The sequence below is a fragment of the Ascidiella aspersa genome, chromosome 5, assembly GCF_963924565.1.
Source record: "Ascidiella aspersa chromosome 5, kaAscAspe10.2, whole genome shotgun sequence".
In the NCBI taxonomy this organism is placed as follows: Eukaryota; Metazoa; Chordata; class Ascidiacea; order Phlebobranchia; family Ascidiidae; genus Ascidiella; species Ascidiella aspersa.
In genome coordinates this window covers 25,847,581-25,872,031 of record NC_139451.1, presented here as the reverse complement: position 1 = coordinate 25,872,031, position 24,451 = coordinate 25,847,581, and the positions used below count along the sequence as shown (strand labels likewise).

The following is a 24,451-nucleotide window of genomic DNA, read 5'->3' as shown; positions in this document are numbered from 1 at the left end:
CGCCAATTTAGTTTTTTATACAGCAATGCGTTGTTTAAACCAGTGTTTCTCAGCCTTTTATGGCTAGCGGCACCCTTCCGAAATAGTAAATATATTGCGGAACCCCTATAAGATTTATCCGTAGGTATTCACTTAGAATGTCACAATAAACGGAACTGGAATAACACACATCAACTCTGCACAACGTAGGAAGTTTTAATTGAATTTATTTCAGACTAATCTCACAAAAAAAGTTGTAAGAGTTGAGCAAAATTCAGATTCTTAAACATTCCCAAATATGTCGCGGCACCCTTAAGATTAGAAATAGCACCCCAGGGTGACAAGCACAGGTTTAAACCAATGTATTTCCAGTAGGTCAACATTTTGTCAAATAAAATATTTTTAAGTCAAACATAATCTCTCGAACAATACAGCCTTTTTAATGCTAGAATGTAAGTTTGTTAAACATTACTAAACTATATTCAACAATGATTATTAAATTTTGCTTAATTCGTAGCACAACCAATAATTAAAAAAACAATTAGTCTTCAGGCCATAGATTTGAAAAGCGGGTGTTTATGTTGTTGTTAAGGTTTAGTAGTCTCGTAACATTTTAGCAATAACATTTTTAGTCCTTCGCATGAAACGATGTTGAAGTTTAAAACTGATCATATATGCGAATTCTCATCTTTGCCTATGCATGTAAAAACCTCAGTTATTTGTTCAGGTATTTTAAACAGATTCTGCCCACATTTTTTAGGAGCCATTCCAGTACGCGAATGAATTATTTCATGCATACGCTGTGAATTAACAGAAATATAATGTACGACACACTAAAAACTTGCTCTCTAATCTTATAATAGCTTGTTTTGTAAGTAGCAGCGCGCCGAACTCGGGGCTCGACACCTTCGGTTTGTTTTGCTGGACAATTATATGACACCCCTATGATTGAATTGCTGAAAATCCACCTCAATATCGTAAATGAGTGAAAAGTTACGTAAATGAGTGAAATACAGGCTGTAGAGTCTCAGCTGGACTCGACGAAATTGCACATTTCGCCGGAGTTGGACTCGGATTTATTTTAAACGACTCCTCAGCCCTCGTAAGAAGTCTACCAATTTCGATGAAGCTTATCGAAACAGGTGATTCAAATTAATTGCGCTTTACATTACGTGTCCTGGCCTGTTGTTTGTCCAATATAACGCAACCTGATGTACTGTACTCTCCTTACTATCAGTTGATTTAAGGACAACGATAAGTTTTTAAAGCACACCCGACGAACCCACCCACTTTTTCACTCCTGGTGTTTTATATCCATTTCATATGTTCATGTTTTACTTCGTGAAATCGACTGTATATCTGTAATTTGTGTACTAGAAATTTAGGGGCTGGTCTAGAATCCTCCCACAACACACATTCTTTGGGTTAGGGTGCGGGTTTAGCGTTTGGGTTAGGGTGGGTCAAGTATTGGTTCACTTGAGTAGCATTATTTGCATGCAAAATAAGCAACTGTTCTCTTCTTATATTTTACGTTAAATTCTGTTGTATGTTAAAGGATGGATAAAGTTTATGTTCAGACTTCCTGATCCCATTTTACGGGGCATATAAAACCTGCCGATGCAAAAACGTCAAAAGTTACCCACTGGCCAACATCTTTACTATAAGCTCGGTCAATATTTGTGTCTGAACAAATCCATTTTATGACTATAGCTTACTTGGAAATATTTTTTTTAATTGAACTATAAGGACCATGGTTCGTAATAAGAAATTCTACCAAAATTGCAACAAGGGCGAATTTCTCATAGCGCGGAGAAAATTTGTTTAGTAAAATTTTAACTTCCTATTCCTTGTAATTTTTAATTGCACAAAATGCACATTCACACGAGCGCTTTAATGACATCTACAGGGCCATTTTTTAGGTATTCATGATGTTATTTCTGAATACCGGGATCTAGAAAATTCTATATCCGCTGACTGGTTGGTGGAATAAGTGTTCTGGTTTAAGCTCTAGAAGAGGCCTAGCATGTATATGTCTACGTAGCCTATCACGCTTCCTGTCTGACTCCGGTATCCTACGTTTGCGTGTCCCACTCAGTCGCTTAGCCAACCACAAAAGACAATGGCTGTTGCCTACTATATTGGTTTATAATGGAACAAGCATAAATTTAGCTTATTACCGGTATTTATATGTCTGAGGAATAGTTAGCATAATAGACAGTGTCATGTAGAAATAACTCGGCGCAAGTTGGTTTTGGTCAGTCTTATTGTAAGCTTTTTATTTTAAATGTTCTGCGGTTACAACACTTACCCAAGGTAAGACCAAAACAAATGATATTATTACTGTATGTCAAACGGAGTCAATTTCGAAAAACTGCGAAAAAAAAATTCCCTTGAAAGGTGATAGAAATGGCTAAGGAAGGTGCCAAGGTTTCTACCTTAGCAAAGTATGGTAAAGGTTGGCGATGGCCATACTGTGTCGACGAGGTTGACTATGAGTGGGATGAAGAAGCACAACATAGTAGATACCAGCATTAACAAACGCGGATTTTTCGGGCTTCCTGATCCTAAAATTGAGTGGGCCCTAAATATTGTGTTTGCATAAGCAATTGTTTTAGCTGTTCGTTGTTCTTTTAGATGTATAGTTATTGAACTTTTGTTAAATAAAAATATTTATTTTTCTATCCACCCGGTGTCATTTTGTGTGTGTGTGGGGGGGATTTGATTTTTTAGAAAGTGCGGCCCTTCTTACTTGAAAGTACCCTTTTTTGGCAATTATTTCACTAAACCTGTTTTAAATACCCAAGTTGTTTTACTAATAATGCTATGTGAAGTGTTAACTTTGAACAGAGCTTGTCAATTAAGCCCTAAAGTGCTTGTAATATGTAGTGTTCAAAGTTAGAATGGCCCCTACCTAACTTTGAACACATAGAAATTTGGCGGGAAATCCCCCAAATTGAGATATTTTAAACAAGAAAAACTACCATTTAAAATATCTATACACAGCCCCAATTTTGACCAAATTTCAGATAATTAGCATAAAAAGTAAAAAAATACAGAAAAATAACTTTAAAAAGTGTTCAAAGTAGCCCCCCTTGACTGTATGTCAAACGGAGTCAATTTCAAAAGATTTCGAAAAACTTCGATTCTGAGAATTAATACCATGTTATTGGTAAACTAATAAAACTTAATCAAAACAACGAAGTTGTACTCGATTGTTTTACAGTAAAAGTGATGCTATGTGCAAAGTTAGATGTTATAAACTTCGGATTCGCAGTTCATAAAACAACATTTATTAAACTCGCGAAAAAAAACTGCGACTCTTTGTATTTTAGGGAAAGCCCCATAGAGGACCTATAGGTTTCGCTTCAACGGAAAAAGTTATTTGTGTTATCAACTTATCAGATTTATATTTTTATAGTATTATTTGAGCACAGTAAGTAAATTCCAAAACATTTTTCAAGGTTAACCTCATTCCTGAAGAGTAGTTTATTTTCTTAATATGGACTACGTTGCTATTGAACATGGAAGTAAAGTTCTGAATAAACTTAATTTGTAAGTTTGGGAAATTTTCTCTTAACATCTATATTTTATAGTTTATAATATTTTAAAAAGGCTTTCACTTTAAATAATAATTTTCTACTCTATTTAAACTTTTAATGGTCTGGGGTAAAAATCGTAATTTGTTCCTATGAATGTGCTAGGTCTTGTTTTTTTAAATATGATGCATAAAACTGTCTCTTGAATTTCCAATATAATAACTTTATTTTGAGTGAGCAACTTTTGATATGGTCTTGATTCTTTGTTTGAATAAAGCAAACTTACACTATAAATCGTATAATGTATAAATTGAAAAATAACTTTCTGATTCATACCATGTTTATATTTTTATGTTTTTTTTAAATTGCCCTTTAAATGAATTATTTATTTTAATTTAGAGATAGGTTGCAAGAAAAGAAGCATTGCGATGCTACACTTTTGTGCGACGACCAAGAGTTTCCTGTGCATAAAAATGTTTTATCAATGCTGTCAACCTTTTTCGATAAACTGTTCACCACTGAGGTAATTGTGGTTGGTAAAATAAGCAGTAGAATTAGGTTGAGAAACTAAGGTTGTTTTTTACATTTGGTTAAAAATAGATGAAACACTTTAGGTCAGTGGTTCTTAACCTTTTTTCCTCCAGCGCCCCTTTTCAGAGGTTTCCATAGTCTGCCGCCCACCATAATGAAAGGGCTGTGTTAAAAATGATGAGTATAGTGAAAAGACCGGCTTAATCACCAATCCGGTTGCCTTGTATTTGAGAGAAGCGATATTATAACAGAAATAATAAGAGAATGGTTAATATACAAAAATACACATTTATAAAGCAGGAAAAATGTATTTAATGACTACCTTGGGCCTGGTGAGAATTTGCCAACTTAATTATATCAGGTTCAATATTTGATAAACAGAGCCTCTGATCACCCCTTTTACATATTTGCAATCTATTTCTCTGCTTAGTTAAGAGTTGCAAGACCGAACTGAATCCCTTCTCTACCAGGTATGATGAAGGAAATGCTAACAGTAATAACTTGATTTTTTCCCAAAGATGAGGATATTTAACTTGTTCCTTTGGCCAGAAAGCTTCATAGCCAATCTGCTGAAACAACACTTTACCTTCAAAGTCATTTTGCAAGTCTACAAGTTCTTCAACTAGATTTGGATCAGCATTGTTTGCATCAGCCTGGAATGGATTTACAACCCACTCTGGTATTTTTAATTCTTTGAGATCTTTAAATCTGATCAACAATTCTTCTTTCAATGCTTGAAGATGAGAGGAATAGCAGTCTAGATCAGTGTCCGACAAACATGAATCATCGGTTTGGTTTTCCTTTACGGCTTTTAAGCTAGGAAACTGATTTAAGTCTAACCTTAGTAAACAATTTTTGTACAAATCTAATTTGCAAATAAATGCCATTATTATTCCCTTTGCTTTGATGAGACACATTTTGGTTCCTTGCAATTTAATGTTGACCTCATTTAATTTGTTGAAAATATCAGACAAATAAGCAACGTCTGCTCTTCTGCTTTCCAAATCTGAACTCACTTTCTCATCCAATAATTTAAACTTCAGAATCATAGAGGTCATAAAAGCGTTGTAGACATTTTCCTTTTGAAAGCCACCGGACTTCTGTATGTAGCAAGAGCCGTTTAAATTCTTCTTCATTTTCATGACAAAGCTGGCGAAATATGCGGTCATTCAATGAATGGGCTTTGATCTTATTCACTGCTCTGATAACAGCTTGCAGGGTACTATGCAATCTGTCACTGAGATGCTTTGCAGCTAAATGCTGTCTGTGAATGACACAGTGGATTGTAAATATGTTTGTAACTTCTCTTTTGAGATGTGCCAGGAATCCACGATGGCGTCCAATCATTGATGGTGCTCCATCTGTTGCACACACAATAACATCCGAAAGTGGAATTCCTTTCCGTTTAAAGAATTGTTCAACTGCCCTATAAACCGTTGAGCCTTTAGTGTCAACCTCTAATTGTTCAGCAAACAGAAACTCCTCAATAACTTTACGACTGGCATTTATATAGCGCACATAAGCCATTAGCAAAGCTTCATTGTCGCGTAGTGTTGTCTCGTCAAGCTGTAAAGAAAACTGTGTTGTTTTGAGTTCATCACAAAGTTTATTTTCAATGTCATTTGCCATTTCATCAATTCTGGAAGACACAGTACTATTGCTCAGTGGAATCGAAGGTGTTACATCTTTTTGAGTGGCCATCATAGTACTGATGATTTCTTTCACTGCTGGTATAATAAGAGTTTCACCAATATTGTGCGGTTTTCCACATTTTGCAATGAGCTTTGAAACTTTGTAAGATGCAACAAGTCCTTTCTCAACTTCATTTCCGCATGATTTGAATAGTGCTCCTATGGTGGGGCGTTTTTCAAATTTTGCTTTCAGATCACGAAAGTATGCAACATCCTTGTTCGCTTTTTCGGGGTGCTTTGCCTTCAAATGATCAATCATTCTTGAAGGTTTCATTCCTTCATTTGTAAAAGTTTGCTCGCATATTAAACACATTGGTAATTGTCCATTAGTCACAGAAGGAATAACACCATATTTTAAGTATTCACTTGAGTATTAGCGACACTTTCGCTTTTGCTTACTCATCTTAGGTTTGGCTAATTACAAGTAACAGCAATAAATTAGAAGTGTGTTAAATAATAGTCAATAAACTATACTCATAACTTAACACAATTGCAGATTATATCTCAATTACATAGTACAAATCTACAAAATATATATAACCCTAAACTAGCCGAAGCTGAAGTTTAGCTAACTGACTGACCAACTACGTTTTAAAAGCGAATAAAGTAAGCATCAGACCGGACGATGCGCATTATGACGTAACAAAAAGATTGGCTAGTAGGCCTATACAAAGCAAGAGTACGGTATACAGTGAGGTAAATATTGTTTCACCTTCTGAATATAGCGCCCCCTGAGTATTTCCGCCCCCTAAAAAATCAACAGCGCCCTCTAGGGGGCGGTAGCGCCCAGGTTAAGAACCACTGCTTTAGGTAGTTAGGAACTTCTATATTTGGCATTTTTCATGTTTGCTTTTTGTACAGAAACTGATGATGCCTTATAGGCGAATATATATTTCTGTTAAAATTGAAGAAATGATTTTATGTTTTACCTGTTTTTATAAAAAAGATTATTGGTTAAAAACAGTTTTTTTTTTAGTAACTGCTTGTCATTGTTTTTCGTTTATGATAGTTAGCTTATAATTTTTTAACTTCATGCCAATACTTGAATACCGGTTTAGGTTTTGCAGTTTTACAGAATAATTAAAAAATAAAATTTAAAAACTGTAATTTTTTAATGTTCTTACAGATGAATGACAAATATCAACGCAACTTTAAAATTGAAGGGGTCAGTGCAGATGATTTGAAAGGGATTCTTACATTTTTGTACAGCGGAGTTTATGCCATAACAGAAGAAAATGCATTTGATGTTTATGCTGTTGCAAATTACTTAGCAATAGAAGGTTAGGATTATCAATGCCTGTCCTGTAAATACTCATTAGAGATATTTCTACAATAGGCGCCGAACGTGGGTGTGCAGGGTGCTTTTGACACCCTGGATTTGACCAAGTGTCATGTGCAATTAAGGTGCAAATGTACTTCCGTGAACACAATAATAAAGATAGCGCAATATATATATGCCACCAGTAAGTTTCACTACATGTGAATTACATGGGGAGAAGTACCATCTGCAAAAGTGTTGCACCTTCAAATAAACAAAGCGCTATAATCCAGAAATACCCGCTTGTGTTAGTGTAGGCTACGTCCAATTTTGAAAGTTTGGCGCCTATAATTTCTATAGTAAGCAATGATTAACTAAAATACTTGTGATGTAATAAAGTATTTTGCAATTGTTTCAGGATAATGTTGTTTAGGCATTGTTTACTTCTGATAATATTGGGTAATAAATTAGTAATGCCTAATATGTCTAACAAGCTATACTTTTTTTCTATTCACAAGATTTGGAAGAACAATGTTCAAGGTTTGTCATCCAGAACCTGAATTTCTGTAATTGTTTGTCGTCATGGATAAGGTCAACAAAAGTTCAAAACGAAAAGTTGGAATCTGAAATTGAAAAATACCTTGGAAGTAATTTTGCTATTGTCAAACAAAACGATGTAATGTCTGATATGGACTTCAAAACTTTTCAAAGTTTTATTCAGTTGAAATCTGACAGTGTAAGTAAAACAATTACACTGATGTACACTTACTCATTGTAACTATTTTTAATGTTAAGAAGTTGTCAAAAGAAGGCTTTATAATGTGTATTTTCAACCCTTATTACTAAATTGTAATACTACCTAATGGTTGTATCCCAAGTATACATCTAAATGTGTATTAACCAAAATGTTTTTATAAACAAATATTTTTTTATTTTTTTTTTGTCAGAAGAGCTCAGTTAACTTAATACTCTTTCTATGCAGTGTGAATCTGAAGAAGTCGCCCTAACTTTTATTCAAAAATGGGTAAATGCTGATGAAAGTCGAAGGCAATACTTTCCAGAATTATTCTCACTGATCAATATTGAAAAACTTAGAAAACTGTATCTATTGGACAACTTAACAAAAGCAGTAGGTATTAGATCACAACAACCCCCGCATTGTTAGTGTTTTCTCATCTAAACTTTCAGATACAAAGAAAATTCACTTGTGTAAAATAAATTTCTGTACTTATAAATTTAACCCAGTGGTTCTCAACCGGGGTTCCGCGCCACTCTAGGGTGCCATTTTTAACCCTCAAGGGTGCAGAGAGATGTTTTAAATTCTTTAAGATTCCAATTTTCCTCTATTGGTAAGCTACATGATACACCTTTTTTGTGTAGGACAAAAGTGCCAATTATTAATAAGACATTATCAACCTTGCTGCACAATTAATGTGCTGTTTCAATCTCGTTTTTTGTAACGTTACAGTTAATCACTCAGCAAATATACAAGCAAGGGTGCCGCGAAATATTCATAATTAGGGTGCCGCAAGCCCAAAAAGGTTGGGAAGCACTGATTTAACCTAATACCCAATGTGCACCGGACGCCATCACTAAGGCTTACCGTTAGTCAGCCTAATCAGGATTATACTGCAAGTAAGGCCATGCTAGAAAAACAACCAGCCCGTGTGTAAAATTAGCGAGAAAGTTTGAAAATTAGGTGTTAATATAGCTGAATATTAATATTCATAAAAATGAATATTAATATTTTTTTAATATTTTTTTCTGAAAGTGTGATTGCTGGATTGCTGAAGCTATTATAAGGCGTGTGTGAAAATTTCAGATCTCTAACGTGAATATTAGATGGTATTTGGGGCATTTGAAATCGAAAGGCCATATGTCGAATTTGAGCAGTTATGAAATTTTTGATCGCATATTAAAGCAAGGCCCGATTGATATTGACTACAAGCGATGGCTCATTTTGAAGAGTATGTCTTGTAGTTTATTTCGTGAAAAAATTAGCGAGAAAGTTTGAAAATTAGGTGTTAATATAGCTGAATATTAATATTCATAAAAATGAATATTAATATTTTTTCGTTAAAAGTGTGATTGCTGGAAAGATGTAAGCAATATAAGGATTGTGTAGAAATTTCAACTTTGTATCGTCACAACTTTTGGAGATATTGCCCAAAACCAATCCAGCGCGCCAACTTCGCCCAGGTGTGTTCCGGTATGACCGGAGGTCGTGAGTTCGAACCTCACCCCAGGCTAGTTGTTTTTCTAGCCTGACCTTGCTTAAACTATAATCCTGACCAGGTTGACTGATTTTGCCTTTTCGGAAAGGCATAAGGTGTACTATATAATGTGTGCCGTTTGCCGTTATCTTTAGCCAGTACGACTCCAGAAGGGCCTAATCACAAAATACACAATGTGTACACCTCGGTAAACCCTGATGGCCTGTTTTACAATACAATTATAAATCTCTACAGGAAAATTGTTTAGAGTTGTCAGGTTTTGCGAAGTTGATGATCAACCAGCTTGTTACTATTGTGAAAAAAACTAAAGCAGAAATAGGTATTTGTTAACACTAACATTTTATTATTTAAAATTAAGAAATTGGAAGTTTTGTTAAAGTTTTTGAAAAGGTTGTCCATGCTAGAAATGTATAAAGTTGTGTTGTCTAAATGGAAAAGAGCTTACAAAAACCTATGCACTCAAACTTTCAGTTTTATTTAGAAAAGTGTATTGTTCAACCCTGCTATGATAATTTATTGTTGCATAATGCATATGGTATTGTGAATGGTCTTGACTAAACTGATAAATAGCATTGCATACTGTTATTACCAAAATATAAATCGCAATATTTATGATAGACAACTCCTACTATTTGTCAACATATATCTTTAAAAACGTGTTATCATATGAATATGCAGGTTTAAATCAATGTATTTTTGTGATGAATGATACTTCCACCGACTTACGACTCTTCAATCTATTGACAAAAGAAGAAATGGCAAAAACGGTAAATGAAACACACAAGCGCAAGCCTTTACACTTCAACATAGTTTAGGGGTGGCATGGCGAATAAAATACCTCCCCTAATTATTCTTCACGGACCGCATGTTAACGTTGATGCAACCATTTTATTGTATATCGTTTTAGGAAAAATTGTGATTTATACACTGTTCTACCATCAAAGATGTGTTATGGGCTAAAATAATCTCAAAAAAAAGGTAGACCGTAAAGGCAGCGAAAAGTTTTACCATTACACAGTTTAAACAACCAAAAAACTACCTAGTTGATAAGGAACCCTGGCCTTGCTCATTCGATGAGCGAAAATTAAAAAAAAAAACTCGATTTACAGAAAAAATTCTAGTAAACAAGTTCACGCGACCAAAATAACGCCCTGCACTTTTAGAACGATCGTTACGTTATGAAACATTGCAGAAAACGCCAATGCCGTAACCAGCGTGTTAATTAATTTCGACCCAGATGCCATTTAACATTAAACAAGCGATATAGGTTCCGGATTAAAAACGCCTTAAAAGCTTACCACCAATAACTTGTTGATATCTTGCAATAGCAAGTCGTCAATTGTTTTTAAACGGACTTTATTACGTCGCGGGCTGATTAAAAAAGATTGCACCGGGCGTATGTTGTGCAGGCCTGTACCATAACTAAGGAGGAAATTTTCATAGGGTATACTATGGTATTTATAACAGTAATTCTAAACTAGAGGCGCGATGAAGAGCGCAGTGACGCAGGATTAATAACCCACGGAGACTATTTTTACGTGATCGGTGGAATTGTTGGCGAAGAAAGGACAGATTCCTGCGTGAAACTGAATTTTAAACGTAGACGGTGTGGCTGGGAATCAGCCGGTCCTACTGTCTGTAAACGTCGCAAGTTGGTTGCGACCAACTGTGAAGGTGCGTATAGCTATTTATATATTTATTTATAACTTTGGTAATTCCCTATTACAATACACAATACGCATGCAATGAAAAAATGTGTCGACGTTACTGTTTTTACCTGAGCAACTTACTGTACAACGCAGGGATATCTGATATAACTCGTACTTTAAACTGATGCCTATACCCGATATGTTGGGTAAAAAGGGTAGTGCGTTCTGATATCAAATGACGTCATTCCTTAGGTCAAATTAGCAAAATTCATAAGATTGTGTTTTTTAAGAAGTTTAGTCACCTTCGATTGTATTTAAAGTTTTTCGGGAACCTTCTTTTTTAAAGTAAAAAACGCTGCGTTTGACCGCACACCATTACTAAAATGGATTAGGCACCGATACCTTTCTTGTATTAGGTGATATTTGATGTTCTCACCTTGCATATAGTGTATAGGCTGTACATAGGAATAAGTCCTGAACCTTAACCATTTTAACCAAACAGTCCTTTCTCGGCTGTATCTTAAGATGTTGGACGTTTGTGCACCGCCGTACTGGCATCGCCGATCGAAGGCCGTGGTTTGAACGCTCGACAGGTTGTTTCAATCTTATTTGGCGGTCTATAGTTTTTATTCCGTTTTAAACGTTAGTCTAATTCTGATGGGATTTCAATTTCCGCCTTTTTACTGGAATCCTGTGAACCCACATTTCCCCGAAATATAAAACACTTGATCTCAATAATAAAGGATTTCATTTTTTGCAGGCGAAATTTGGGCTGTTGGAGATAAAATTATCAAACGTCTCCAACAAAACAATCCAGATTCCAGTTTCGGTTCTACCAGCTTTGGCTTTGGCAGTTCTTCCACTCATCAACTTCGAACTAAACCTTGTCTGGCTGCTGGTTCGCCAAGTAGTTTGATTAAACCTGCACAAGACGTAATAGTCATCGACGGTCAGTGGTTTATCTTTGCTCAATCAAACAACCCCTTTTAACAAACGTGCTTTATTAAGACCGTGCATGGGGCGAACAAATTTAAATTGATACACTTTATCCGAAATTCTTGTATGCGTTTATTGTAGAGGTTATAGCGTCAATGGGTTTCCACGAAGTGCTTAATTTTTTAACAGTCTTGAAATGACTTTGAATTGATTACGTATTGAAAATTCGTTCTAAAACCTTAGATTTTCCCAAAAGTCCTCGAAAAGTCTTTGAACTTAATTTATGTCTAGCTTATGTCATGTGTTCTGTTAAAAAAAACAGCTAGAAGTGTGTTTTATGGTGTTGACCATGACATTTATACTGTGTTGGTTTCAAATTATTTTCAAAAAACGTCAAGCGATCCAAATTTTAGTTTTTGAAAAAGTTTTTTATAAGTTTGTTAATGTCTCCAAATTTTGTTTCATGAAATTGAGTAGCAACCCTGGTCAGATATGATCAAATTAACTTATGAAGCCTGGCGTTTCTAAGTGTATTCTGTTTAGTTATTCAAGTTATGCGAGTGGATCTCCATGTTGTGGATACATTTAAAATAGGTTTTGTTTTTATTATTTTCCATAATGATAATCCGGGTATGAAAACGAAATATACAATTGCAAGTTGATTTATTTCTTATTAAGGGCAAGTTTGTAGCATTACGGAAGTATTTTTGTTGAAAATTGGCGTTAATCTTAACGGCCCAAAAATCTTCTAAAGCGAAAAGACCAATTTCAATAAATCTAAATAAATAAAGGACATTTTAGTCTTCCATCTTGTAAATAAACAACACTTAGAACTTTGAATCTGTCGTCTCTGCTTCGCAAGCACGTTTGTCTCCTAATTTCCTATAAGTAGCAGGGTTCAAACCTAAATCATAAGCGCTGCCTTTTTACTAGATGTTAATATTATTTTGAAAAAGAGGAAACCAGTTTTAATTAGTTTCTCCTATATTTACATCTAATGCACAGTAAAGTTTATTGAGACCTTTACTTCATCGCATATCATCATTTTTTTCGTTCAATAGGCAGACGTGCTGAAAGTTTTAAATAGCTGCTGATTTCTTTAGATTGGCCTTTATCGCGTGGCTAAAGCCGCAGCTACAACACACTACATAAAAGCAGAATTACGACTTTGTAACTAACCGACAAGACCGGGAAAGAATCGTTATATTTTGGTTGTAAATATTAAACGAACATATTTTTCGTTGGCTGCTTTTCGCGTGCTACGATTAACGCAATTTGATAACGACGCCTATTTTTACTTTAATTACAGCTTGTAGCTATCAGAGTTACTTCGTCTAGCCAGAGAAATACGCGAAACACACTTAATAAACCATTAGTCTTAACTAACTTACTCAAAAGTCAAAACAGCATTGCTGACGCTTATAAACCACCCTTTACCCAGCGTTTTTTTTAACGCCATTTCTTTACGCAGGGAATCTACTTGCACTGAACTACGACCTCCTGACCTGTGAAGCATTTGACCCCGCCAACAATTCCACCGAAGATATCTATTCTCTCCCGGTTGGATGTGTAAAAGCCATCGCAGTAAACGATCAGATGTACATCTTAACCCTAGGTCATAACAAGTATACATGCCGCATTTAGTAGTTTCACTTGACCATGTAAATTCTATTTCCAAACCTTATATTGATATAAAATATATTAATGCAATAAAACTCGTTTTCGAGTTAAGGCTGGCTGATTCTGCTGTTGCTGGCGAAATATATAGATACCTTTCATAACATCTGCATAAGTCCTTGATACCTTGCGGGGCTAGACAACCGCTGTCACTTATCAAAGTTAAGGCTATTTCAAATATTTCACATTTAGTGCAAAGCAGTGGCGTAGCCAGCCGAAAATTTTTTTGGGGGAGCCAAAAAGTTGGAATTTTTTGTTTAACTTTTGTCATTGTATTGACTGCCGTAGCGAACACAAATAACAATGCTAGCAAACCGTTTTGAGCAGCAACTGACTAAGTGTTAACGCAATACTCAAAAACCAATCAAAGAGCAAAAACTGTCTAAAAGTAGTAAAACTACATAATTGTATAGCAAACCTTATACTAACTACATCGTTTGTGACGTAACAATGCATGATAATTGAAGGTGTGGCATGCCTGTGATCGACTTTTGTGGTGCTGCTCCTAAATGCTACAAAACAAATTATTAAGAGTAAAACATTTATTAATTTTTTTTTTTTTTTGGGGGGGGGGGGGGCATGGCCCCTCAGTGACTCCTGACTAACGATCTCGAGTAAAAATGCAATCGTTTATTCCTCCTAAAAACAACAAACAAACGTCAACGCCGTGCTTTAATTACATCTTTAATAAAAATGCTGTCGTTGACCGAATGGCCGTTTTTCCTTACCTTCAGAAAACAACACGCTGGCCATGCAAGAGTACGACCTCTCTTCGTCAACTGGAAACGTGGTGGGAAACGGACTGACCAACGTGGCTCGTTTGCAAGACGCTTGCGTGGCGCACGGGAAGATCGTCATCGCTATAATCGGGTAAACACATTGGTGCTACCGACACCACCAAGGCCTTAGTACCAATATATTTCGTTATTCACTCAAATCGAGTAGGCTTATTGTCCTTCTATTTCAGAGGATCTTAACTAGGGGCACATGTACCCCTCGGTGGTACGAAGCACCAAGGCAGGGGGTACGACATGCAGTGTGAATTACGCTTTTTAAGTATATTTGTTAAGAATGCGTAATTGCGAAACGCATCAACAAAAAAGTCAATAACAAATTGTCTGATTGTTTGTGTGTGTTGTAAATATTGTTGAACTTACAAGAAGGTATCTAATGAATGTATTTAACACTTTAGATATAAATACACGGAATTAATTACTATTATTACACTTTTATTTACTTCCATCGACCTTAAAATGTCAGTGCTGGTTATACATGTGATTGCCTAATTTTGTCACTGGGTAGTGGGTACGGCTTAACGGGCCAAGTTAGTTTATTGTTGTTCTTTTTAGTCCAATGATTAAGGCTTTAAACAACTCATTGACTGGTTATTATAGTCTGTAAAAGTAACAAAAATGTAATCTTAAAAATGGCATGTCCCAAAGAAGAGAAAGTACCAGAAAAATTATTTTAATTTTAGATTTAAATATCTTATTGAGAATGGTCTTTAAGTTCCTCAGTGTGTCTCGGGGGTGGAAACATTTTTAAACTGTACCATGAAACCGGCTCCTTTAAAATGGCACCTAGCAAATTCTCATCCAATTATGATGAGCAAAAACTGGCGTTAAATAGACCAAACTGTCCAGTCTGAAATGAAAAAAAAAGAACAAACTGGAATATTTTGACAACAACTCGTTGCCGAAAGCAAGGGAACCCGTCGCATTGATTATACCTGATGTAATTTGTTACTTTCCTTTTTCTAATAGATGAGAACTATTTTATATAATGGGGGTAAATCTGATATTCATCTTTGTTTAAAGGGGTAAAACATACAAAAAAGGTTAAGAACCCCTGCACTAATCTCTATTAGGGCTTCTTAAACTTAAAAAAAAACGATTAGAATTACCTAAATACCGAAACCATATGTAGAACTAATCTCTAAACCTGAAATTTACCCTTTCCTGTACAAACTTTTAACTTTTTTGTATAAGGAATGCTTTACAAATTTTTAAAATGAACAAATAGATAAAAAAATGACTAAATTTGCTGTCGCTGGGTGCGTAGCAATTCCGACAAACTTTTGTAAAGGCTTCGCAAAAAAAATTAGAACCACGGAATTGCAAACTGTGCTGATTTAACTTGATATTGTATTGCAAAGCCAAAAAGGTTGAGTAGATCGACATCATCTTGATTATAAAGACGTTTCGATACGATCTTGTATCATCTTCAGTTAATCACATCAATCAAAATGACTCGACCTTTTTGGCTTTGCAATACATTATCAAGCCACATACCATTTTAAATGTTTTGAATTACGTTCTGACTTTTCTGCATTTTCAGTGACGATGACCTTCTTCGGCTTTACGATCACGACTTGACGTCATCAGAATGGAGGTTCATTAAGGAGAGCGCTGACAAAGCGAGCTATTCCCGACTGGTGCCGATTTCTTAAACCTGCCTGTGACACATTTTCTATATTATGCAAAATCGAAAAGTTCAAGACCGTTTCAGCACTAGTGAAAAAAAAAAAAAAAAAAAAAACTAGCAAGATTTTTAACGTTTTTAAGCTCGACTTTTTAGAAAAATATTGTTGACTATTATTTTTTTAACTTTTCTTTACTCACCAACACTATGCACCTTAATTCATGCGCCTTAAAGCCCTAAACACTGTGAAAAAAATCAGGGTTCGATTCACCTGGTTTTAAGACCAGAACAAAAATTGAAACTAGTGGTGTCTGAAATTATCGGAATAATATCGTTACCCGATACTTATAGTAGTAGTATCGGCACTTAAACCAAGCCTTACATTTAACCCAATCTTTTCACGTTTCAGTTTTAATAATTTCGGTTTTTACGATTAGTATTAAGTAGGGTGATTATTTTTTGACTTGTCCAAAAAATTCTAAAGTTTGTCAAACTTAACGCGTTAGGTTACAAAAAACTTTTACAAAATCCTAAAACATAGTTTTAGCCAAAACTGCAGTGGTCTATTTTAAACTGTCGTTCAATTTATTATTTTATAAAATTTGGTTGTTGGTTACACCCAACATCATTTAAATTGTATTATATCTTAATAGAGGAATAACATGAAAGCCGGCTGACTTAACCACACAAGCCTGGCTCATTGCATTAGGTTCGGCTCGAACTGTGTTTCTTCGGATAGTCGTGTATCTCTGATTTCGACAAGTATTGATCGGTATTTACTATGTCTTTTTTTGGAGGATAATTTGCATTTATTTCCCAATTCAATAAATATGTTAGGTCTTTGTTTGCAATTGTTTTTACCATTTCTTTAACTTTTATTTCAACCAGACTGTACCCATTAATTTTCTAACATATAACCAATGTCTTGTTTTTCTTTGGCCTTTTTATAATTGTTTTTGTTCTTAATATGCCAAAAATACCAACTAAGCTCTTTTTCCCGGAAAAATAACTGAAAAATGAACCACCGGTTGTCAGTAAAACATCAAAAACAAATGACTGACGACGACAAACGCTAATTTAGTGCTTTATACCAGTGCTTCTTAAACTGTTTTAGTTTTGTTCACCCCTAGCATATATCTCCAGATTTCATTCACCCTTGTCTCATGATCTGGTCTATATACTGGAACAGGTTGAACACCCGGAATATCCGCTCTGCTCGCAAGCTATCATTCATTTCTGGCGTTTCACCCTTATTTACCCCTTTTGGTTGGTTCACCCCTGCAAATATTTTATTCAGCCTGGGGTGAACCATTCACCTGATTAAGAAACACTGCATAATACAACAATGCATTGTTTAAACCTATTTATTCCTAGTAGGTCAACATTTTGTGAAATAAAACATTTTTAAGTCAATAATAATCGCCGAACACAGCCTTTTCAATGCTAAAATGTAAATTTCTTAAACTTTACTAAACTATATCCAACAAGATTATTAAACTTTTCTTATTTGTAGCACAGCCAAAAATAAATAGTCTTCAGGCCATAGATTTGAAAAGCCGGGCCAATGTTTATGTTGTTTAGGTTTAGTAGTCTCGTATAACGTCTTAAGAATAGCATTTTTAGACCTTCGCATGAAACAAGGTTGCAGTCAAAAATGGATTGTATATGCGAAATCTCATCTTAGTTATTTGTTTCAGTCTTTTAAACTTAAACAGTTTTTTGTTAAGAACATCTCCAGTACGCTAAAAAACTATTTCAGCATTTCATGGATACGTGTTGCGGAGTAACTGAAAAATAATTTACGATATATTTAAACATACTGTCTGGTGATAGAAGTTTTAAAGTGTTATTTTGATTTTTCGTGCAAAATCGGCCAAACGTAGTGAACTAATTTCGATGAAACTTGTCTAAACATGTTGTTTCCAAATTAATTGCCCGTCCCTCTTTACTATGCATGTCCGGGCCCGTTTTTTCCTATAAAATGCCATCTGCTGTAATGTACTATCCTCATGATCAGTTTCATTGAGACAACCATGCGTTTTTAAAGAGCACTTGACGAAGCCACTGATTTTTTTACTCCTGGTGTTCTAATTCAAGTTTTTCTTCATGAAATCGACTGTGTGTATTTGGGTACCATAAATTTGTCTTAAGCGTCTTCCATGTAAACAGTCATACCTTTTTTTATTATTATAGAATTTTTGATATATAATTTTGTATCACGTTAGTTTTACAATGGTGTGATGAATTTTGTGTTCCATCAGATGATTTAAAATCGTAATGAAACGTTGATTTATCAAGTTCTGCAGTTTGAATTGTTTTAAAGGAGATTTATGTGTGGAACTTACAAAGTCCCACAAGCTCCTAAGGAGGATGTATTTTGCCTTTTTGTTAAATTGCTTTCTCACGGCTGGACCTGCTGCTACTCTGAGAGTATTGGAAGTGGAATTTATTTTAGGACTTTCTTGGGAAACTCGTAGTGCTGTGATTTAAAGGCAAGAAACAAAATGACGCTGTTAAGTGAACAATATAAACGCCTTTATGTTTCCAAAATTGAGTCGCGAGTCTGAAATTAACATATATATATATTTATATGTATATAAATCGATCGCATTTGGTTGCGCCAAGGTATGACGTAACACCGATGATGTTTGTTCTGCATTATTACGTTACGTTTTGTTATCTGAGGAACGTTGAATGGTTTCGCCTTGACGTATTTACCAAACTACCGGATGATAAAAACCTTCCATTCGTTTTACGAGGTGAACGACACTGTTATTGCTTCTATCGGCCGAAACGGACATTTCCGTGGCGACAGAACAAATCTCCAATATCTCGATTTAGAGCAGTGGTTCTCAACCGCAGGTCCGCATCAACTTTCCTGCCGGTCCGCCCAACATATTATAATTTTATATCTTAGTTGCAAAATGCAAGATGTTAAAACCTTGTCCATCAAATGTAGAACTTCGCCAGTTCCGTAATTTGCTGCATTGTGACGCAACATAGAGTTAATGGTCTGCTTTGGACTTTATTGTTTCGTTAAAACCAGTTGTAGGTGAAAACTTCAATGAACCACGTAAAACACGTATGATATCAAAAAGAGAGCAGCAATTGCTTATTAAATTGACGTTTCCATTCTTTGCTTTTAAGTTGCATATACTTTTGTCGTAATTACGTTGTACCGGTCCGTAAGCTAAAAACGTTGAGAACCACTGATTTTGCTCTGTGGCAGTCTGCAATCGACAAAGCTGTAAATCGTAAGAATAGAACAACATAGGAAAGAATGCTTTCCACCGACGTACTATTGTTGCATGATGTAAATGACATCCCTTTATATAATTGGATTGCTGCTTTTCCACCCCCTATAAGAGTAACTTTTACTGGCCCTAAGACGGTTCGGGAGTCAAACTTTAGTTTATTTGTCGGGCCCAGGAGTCGAGTCCGACTTGTTTCAAAACGACTCCGCATCCTTTATTTAAACCAGAAATAGTTTGAATTCCCAACACGACCGTAGATAAAAATATTGCGCCTTTTCTCTAAGCCAGGGATGTCTAACCCGCGGGCCGCATTGCGGCCCGCCTGATGTTCACTCCGGTCCACCACTTATTCTCACTTTAAGTAGCCTTTTTTAGAACAATTGTTTCGACTATCATCAAAACATGTAGAACGCGCAGTAATTAATGTAGGCCTAATTTTATATTTTTTGTGAGACTATAATCAAGTGTCGCATTTCAACAATGTCGCATTTCAACATCCATCGAACATTTGTGCACCCACCATTGTTAAGCAAGATGTGTGTTGTTCTAAATGTGTGATTTGGCGGAGCGGCATGATTCGACATGTAAATTTAATTTCGCTCGAAAAGGCCCAGATTTACTTGTATATTTGCGCACGAGTTCACTCTCGAAGAGCGGGTGTTTATAAGTTAAGTTGCTTCATGACTTTACGATATGACGAAACTTATGACTTTACCCTTTAATTTAATACCTTTTGCAGCCTTTATAAAAATTACAATGCGGCCCATTCTCCTAAAAGATTGGTCATCCCTGTTTCCTAAGCTCAATAGTGCATCTTATAACCTTTGAATTACTACATATTATTATAGCAATTGTTGTATACGATAAAGCTCAATAACATAAGAATTCTGTTACAATACGATGCGAATAACTGACAAGAAGTGTTTTGTCGAAATATACAATAAACGAGCAAACAATTAAGGCTAGAAAGGCACCCGCGATTTATTTACTTTTCTGTATATAAAATCCTTAAGTGTCGCTGCGACCACTCTCATCGTCACTCGCGAATTATCGCGCAGCGGTCTTGTGACGTAACAAGGCAAACAGCGATTCCCAGGAATCGCGCTCAAAACGATCGTTTGCCGGAATCTCGTTTCCTTGTTGGTTGGCGCAGGTTATTTGCGAGCGCCAAATCTCGGCGATAATTGTGGAAAACGGTCGGTCTATTTCGGAAAGCTAGATCCTATATTTTGCCCATCGTTATTTTGACACGAACAAAGCGGAAGGCTGATAAGAAAGCGAAAGTTTTTTTTTTTTTCAACCTTATGGAAATGTTTAACCTCGGCTTAAAAAATAGGTTATTACTTACTGAAATACGTTAACGTTTTTTTTTTGCTTTATTATACCCGACTTTAGCACCTGTCGGTTTTTTTCTATCTTTGTGATCAATATTGCATCCTTTCGCATTTTAAGATTGGTTGTCATTGGAAAAAGCGCGATTCTGCTGAAACAGACAAGTATTAGCAGAGAAACTTCCCTAGTGATTTGCTGCCCAACCAACCTTAACTACTTATCTTAACCAACACCCACTTTCCTCCAAAAACACAAACTGAAAAATGTGCCCTTCTAAGTAGGCTACCTCGAACCCTTACTCGATGGGGCACGAGCATTTTAATGGTAACAGGTCGATTTGAAAAGGGCGCAAACTATATACATTACCAGCCACATATTAGCATAAGTTTTGCAAAGACTTAAATCAATGACTTTACTTAAGTCACTGATTTTTAGTGACTTGACTTAAGTCTTTTGGACGAATGACTTAATTTGGAATAGGTCCTTGTGTCAAATAACTTTGGTTAAAATTATTTGTCTTCATTAAATATTTTTTTAATAAAATTGTGTTAGTGAAAATAACGCCTTGAACTGAACCAACAGGTAAATGACGACACCGCATTTTGTGCGCGTTCGAAAATTTTCAACCAACGGTTGCCATGATTTCGATAGAAGGTTGTGAATACTTAAAACGCTTAAAATCAAATAAGTTATGCCGTTTTTGGCACCGAAAGCAATATTTGCTCCCTGTATATGGCAAGTTGTTTGATGGCTCATAATCCGACGAGTTTACATTTAATAGTTTAACGTTTGTATATTTATGTTAGTAAATTGACTTGGAGTTGACTTGCTCTAATAATGGCTGGAACTTGAATTAGGAAACAGATGACATTGACTTGTTATTTTTTGCAAGGTCAACGTGGGGATACTTTCTTTACTTCTTACTTTTATTCCTTTCTTTACGACAGCAAACACTTTATTGAAACAGTGGGATTCCGTTCCCAATTTCTGATCGTGTGTTTTTGTTTCACAATAATGTGGTTGTATTTTTAAAGTACTGTTAATGCTTCCATAGAAGTAAAACACATTTGATTTTTAAATCTAAACACATCGATTTATGTTTTCTAGATTAGGAAAAATTACCTAAATTAGACCACAAACAAACTTAATTCCATATCGACTTAGCTCGCTCAAGTATATTTTTACGCAAAAACGTCGCGTTTAACTGTTTCGCGTTTTCGAGTTGCGCTTAAATCAAGTCACGAACGTAAATTAAACGCGAAAACGCCCACAAAACGAACCAATGGTCACTAATCAAATAAACCAAAGGCAATATACTTGTTTTGTTCTTTGGTTTCGGTCGGGAAGGCCAGGTATATTTTATCGCCGCTTCCGTTGTAAAAACGAAACGGAGTTTATTTTTAGATACGCCATCCTGCGGTCAGCGGAAATCGACGAGAATCTACCTACTCGAGCGTATCCGGTTAAACCAATAAACACACGCCTCGGCCCGTACGTCACTGAATAAACGCAGGAAAGTCGAGTTACCGTTCACCGAAAGCTCATTCTTTCCGCTACACGTATTTATTATTTTCATACGGCCACCCGTTTTGGACACAGTATCGAACGAAAAAGTCTTATTGAGGGAAACTGGGGGCATTTTCTTACAGTACAGAGCCGTTCTCGTGGGCCAGTACGACCTAACAAGTGGCTGGATCAGTTACGAATACATGCGGAAAGCCATTAGGGCGTATATATATATATATATATATATATATATGTCGGATGGTATTTTATTATTATTACGTCTTGTTTCTTTACAGCAGGGATCACCAAACTACGGCCCACGGGACAGATTTGGCACGCAGAGTTATTTTACTCTTTTTTGTAAATCACGATAAAATACATATTTAAAATGTTGCCGAATGCAATTCCTAAATTTTGAAGAAATTTTAAATTGAATGACAATTTATTTCGTAACTGCAAAACTTAGTTTTGTTGCATAGTTTATAAAATTTTATTTGTTGAACGACGTTGAAGTAAGACACAAAACTTATCAATTTACTTGGCCCGTAATCGTCAGGCCTTACTTACATGTATCCCTTCATGAAAAAAAGTTTGTGACCCCTGTGTACTATAACAGCGCGCCCGGACAAAATATGGGTCCGTGAACTAAATTCGGGCATACAAAATAAAAAAATTGTCAAAAAAATAAACTCATTCGGATTACATAATTAAAGCGAAGCAATTGTTTATTAATCAGTGTGTTTTTTTAGCTGAGCGTCAAAAGGCAATACAGGCTTACCCGGATGTCAGTACAGCCACACAGCTTTATATTTATAGAAATTTACACATTTTTGGTGTCTTTCTGTATAATTTTCACTGTAGTATTTAATTTAAATTTTGTCGATGAATTCTGTTCATTTGGTTTAAGTTTTTTGGTAGCGGGGGGTTGTCTTGGGGTCGCCGTATAGTTTATATTAGTTTACGGAAAAAATCACAAACCAAAAAATCAGTATGGCTAAACGTTTAGCAGTAGAAGTTGGAGAAGCAAACACCAGTTTAAAAAATTGTGAGCAGTGAATGACGTCACTATTATGCTTTTCAATCAACGAGTCAATAATATAGCTTCCGTCAAATATTGTTGTCCAATGAAAATAGGAGCTCTGGTCATTTTTTCAACTCCTGAAGACCTGTTTTTTTTTGCAACAACTAATGAAACTCTTACAGCAACATTTACATCGAACTTTGCACACAACATTAACAGCAAACTTCTGGACCCGCAATTTCCCCACTTAAATAATTCAGACAAAAACGAAAAAATATAAAACACATTTTAGAACATTACTGCTAAAAAGTATCTTCTTAGGCTTTATTAAGATCACTTTAGATTTAGATTTAGAAATACAAACCTAAAGTAAATCACCGTTTGAATAGAATCGTTTGGTTTTTACATGCATGAAGTCATTTTTCTATCGCTTTTATCTAGCAGTGCATGCCGTTGGCGTAAATCCGGACATTTATTGCAAAAAATTTAAACAACTTCCAATTTGAGATTGACTGTGATGTATGTATCAAACACCTGAATCGGGGGTCTTTTTAGTTTTTCAAGACTGAAATGAGGATTGAGAGAACCACAATGTTTAAGTACACTGATTTAAATAAGTTTTTGTAACTATTGTATTGGCTGTTAAATCGGTAAAAAAATAAAGGCGGTCTTCCATGAAAATTTCTCCTGGGATTTTGTCAGGCACTGTATAACATAAACGGTCCTGCATTTTACCCAAATATATCAAATTCGGGATATGCGTGTTTTTATGTGCTTAATAGGGTTTAAGTCAAACCGTTGGTAAACCAGTGAACCCCCATTATTTATTTTTAGAACAAATAGTTATGAAACAAATTATTTAAAATTGTATACCATTACCATTACTTGGTGATTTTGTGTCTGGGAGCAAAAAAATATTACGTTTTTATCAAAATTGGCGTATACTAAAATTAATATTCTTTTTTACAAATTTGAACTTTGAGCCTAAACTCGACAACATCTATGCGCTAGTTTGGCGAACCACTGTATACAAATATTCGTGGTGCCATTAAAAAACAAGCGGAGCGTCAAAAAGTAAACACTCTTTGTAAACAAAGTCTAAGGATGAAATGATCAAACATATTTTCGGTAAAACTTCTGTAAACAGAGTTCACGGTTGAAAAGGCAATCAAATTGATCACTATACAACCATACAAAAAATATTACAATAATACTTCAATTGTGCTGAACCAAAAGCCTTTAAAAGAAAAAAAAAATATCTCAAATATCTCAAATATCTCTATGCCATCGCTTCAGGCATCATAACCTTAAGTTAAAAAAAGTTGGTTGGCATGGAAATAGCGGTAAACAGGTGTAATACGTCGTCGGCATAGAAACAGCAATAAACAGACAATCATATTGAGGGAAAAAAGTAACGTCAACTTTG

General features: G+C 35.4%; 1 protein-coding gene across 2 annotated transcripts; it reads left to right on the top strand.

Moving 5' to 3' along the window:
* The first annotated feature begins 3,348 nt into the window (after positions 1–3,348).
* Positions 3,349–17,636, top strand: LOC146145631 (kelch-like protein 12). 2 transcript variants are annotated; one of them, XM_083389651.1, is made up of 12 exons: positions 3,349–3,531; positions 3,915–4,038; positions 6,864–7,017; positions 7,514–7,731; positions 7,978–8,124; positions 9,464–9,548; positions 9,908–9,996; positions 10,711–10,903; positions 11,639–11,827; positions 13,286–13,429; positions 14,226–14,361; positions 15,829–17,636. In XM_083389651.1, the coding sequence occupies exons 1-12, from the start codon at positions 3,479–3,481 to the stop codon at positions 15,938–15,940; spliced, it is 1,644 nt and encodes a 547-aa protein (XP_083245777.1). In that variant the 5' UTR covers positions 3,349–3,478; the 3' UTR covers positions 15,941–17,636. The 2 variants fall into 2 exon arrangements, with proteins under 2 accessions (XP_083245777.1, XP_083245778.1); XM_083389652.1 differs by lacking the exon at positions 9,464–9,548 and having other exon boundaries at positions 7,978–8,128.
* The last annotated feature ends 6,815 nt before the right edge of the window (positions 17,637–24,451 follow it).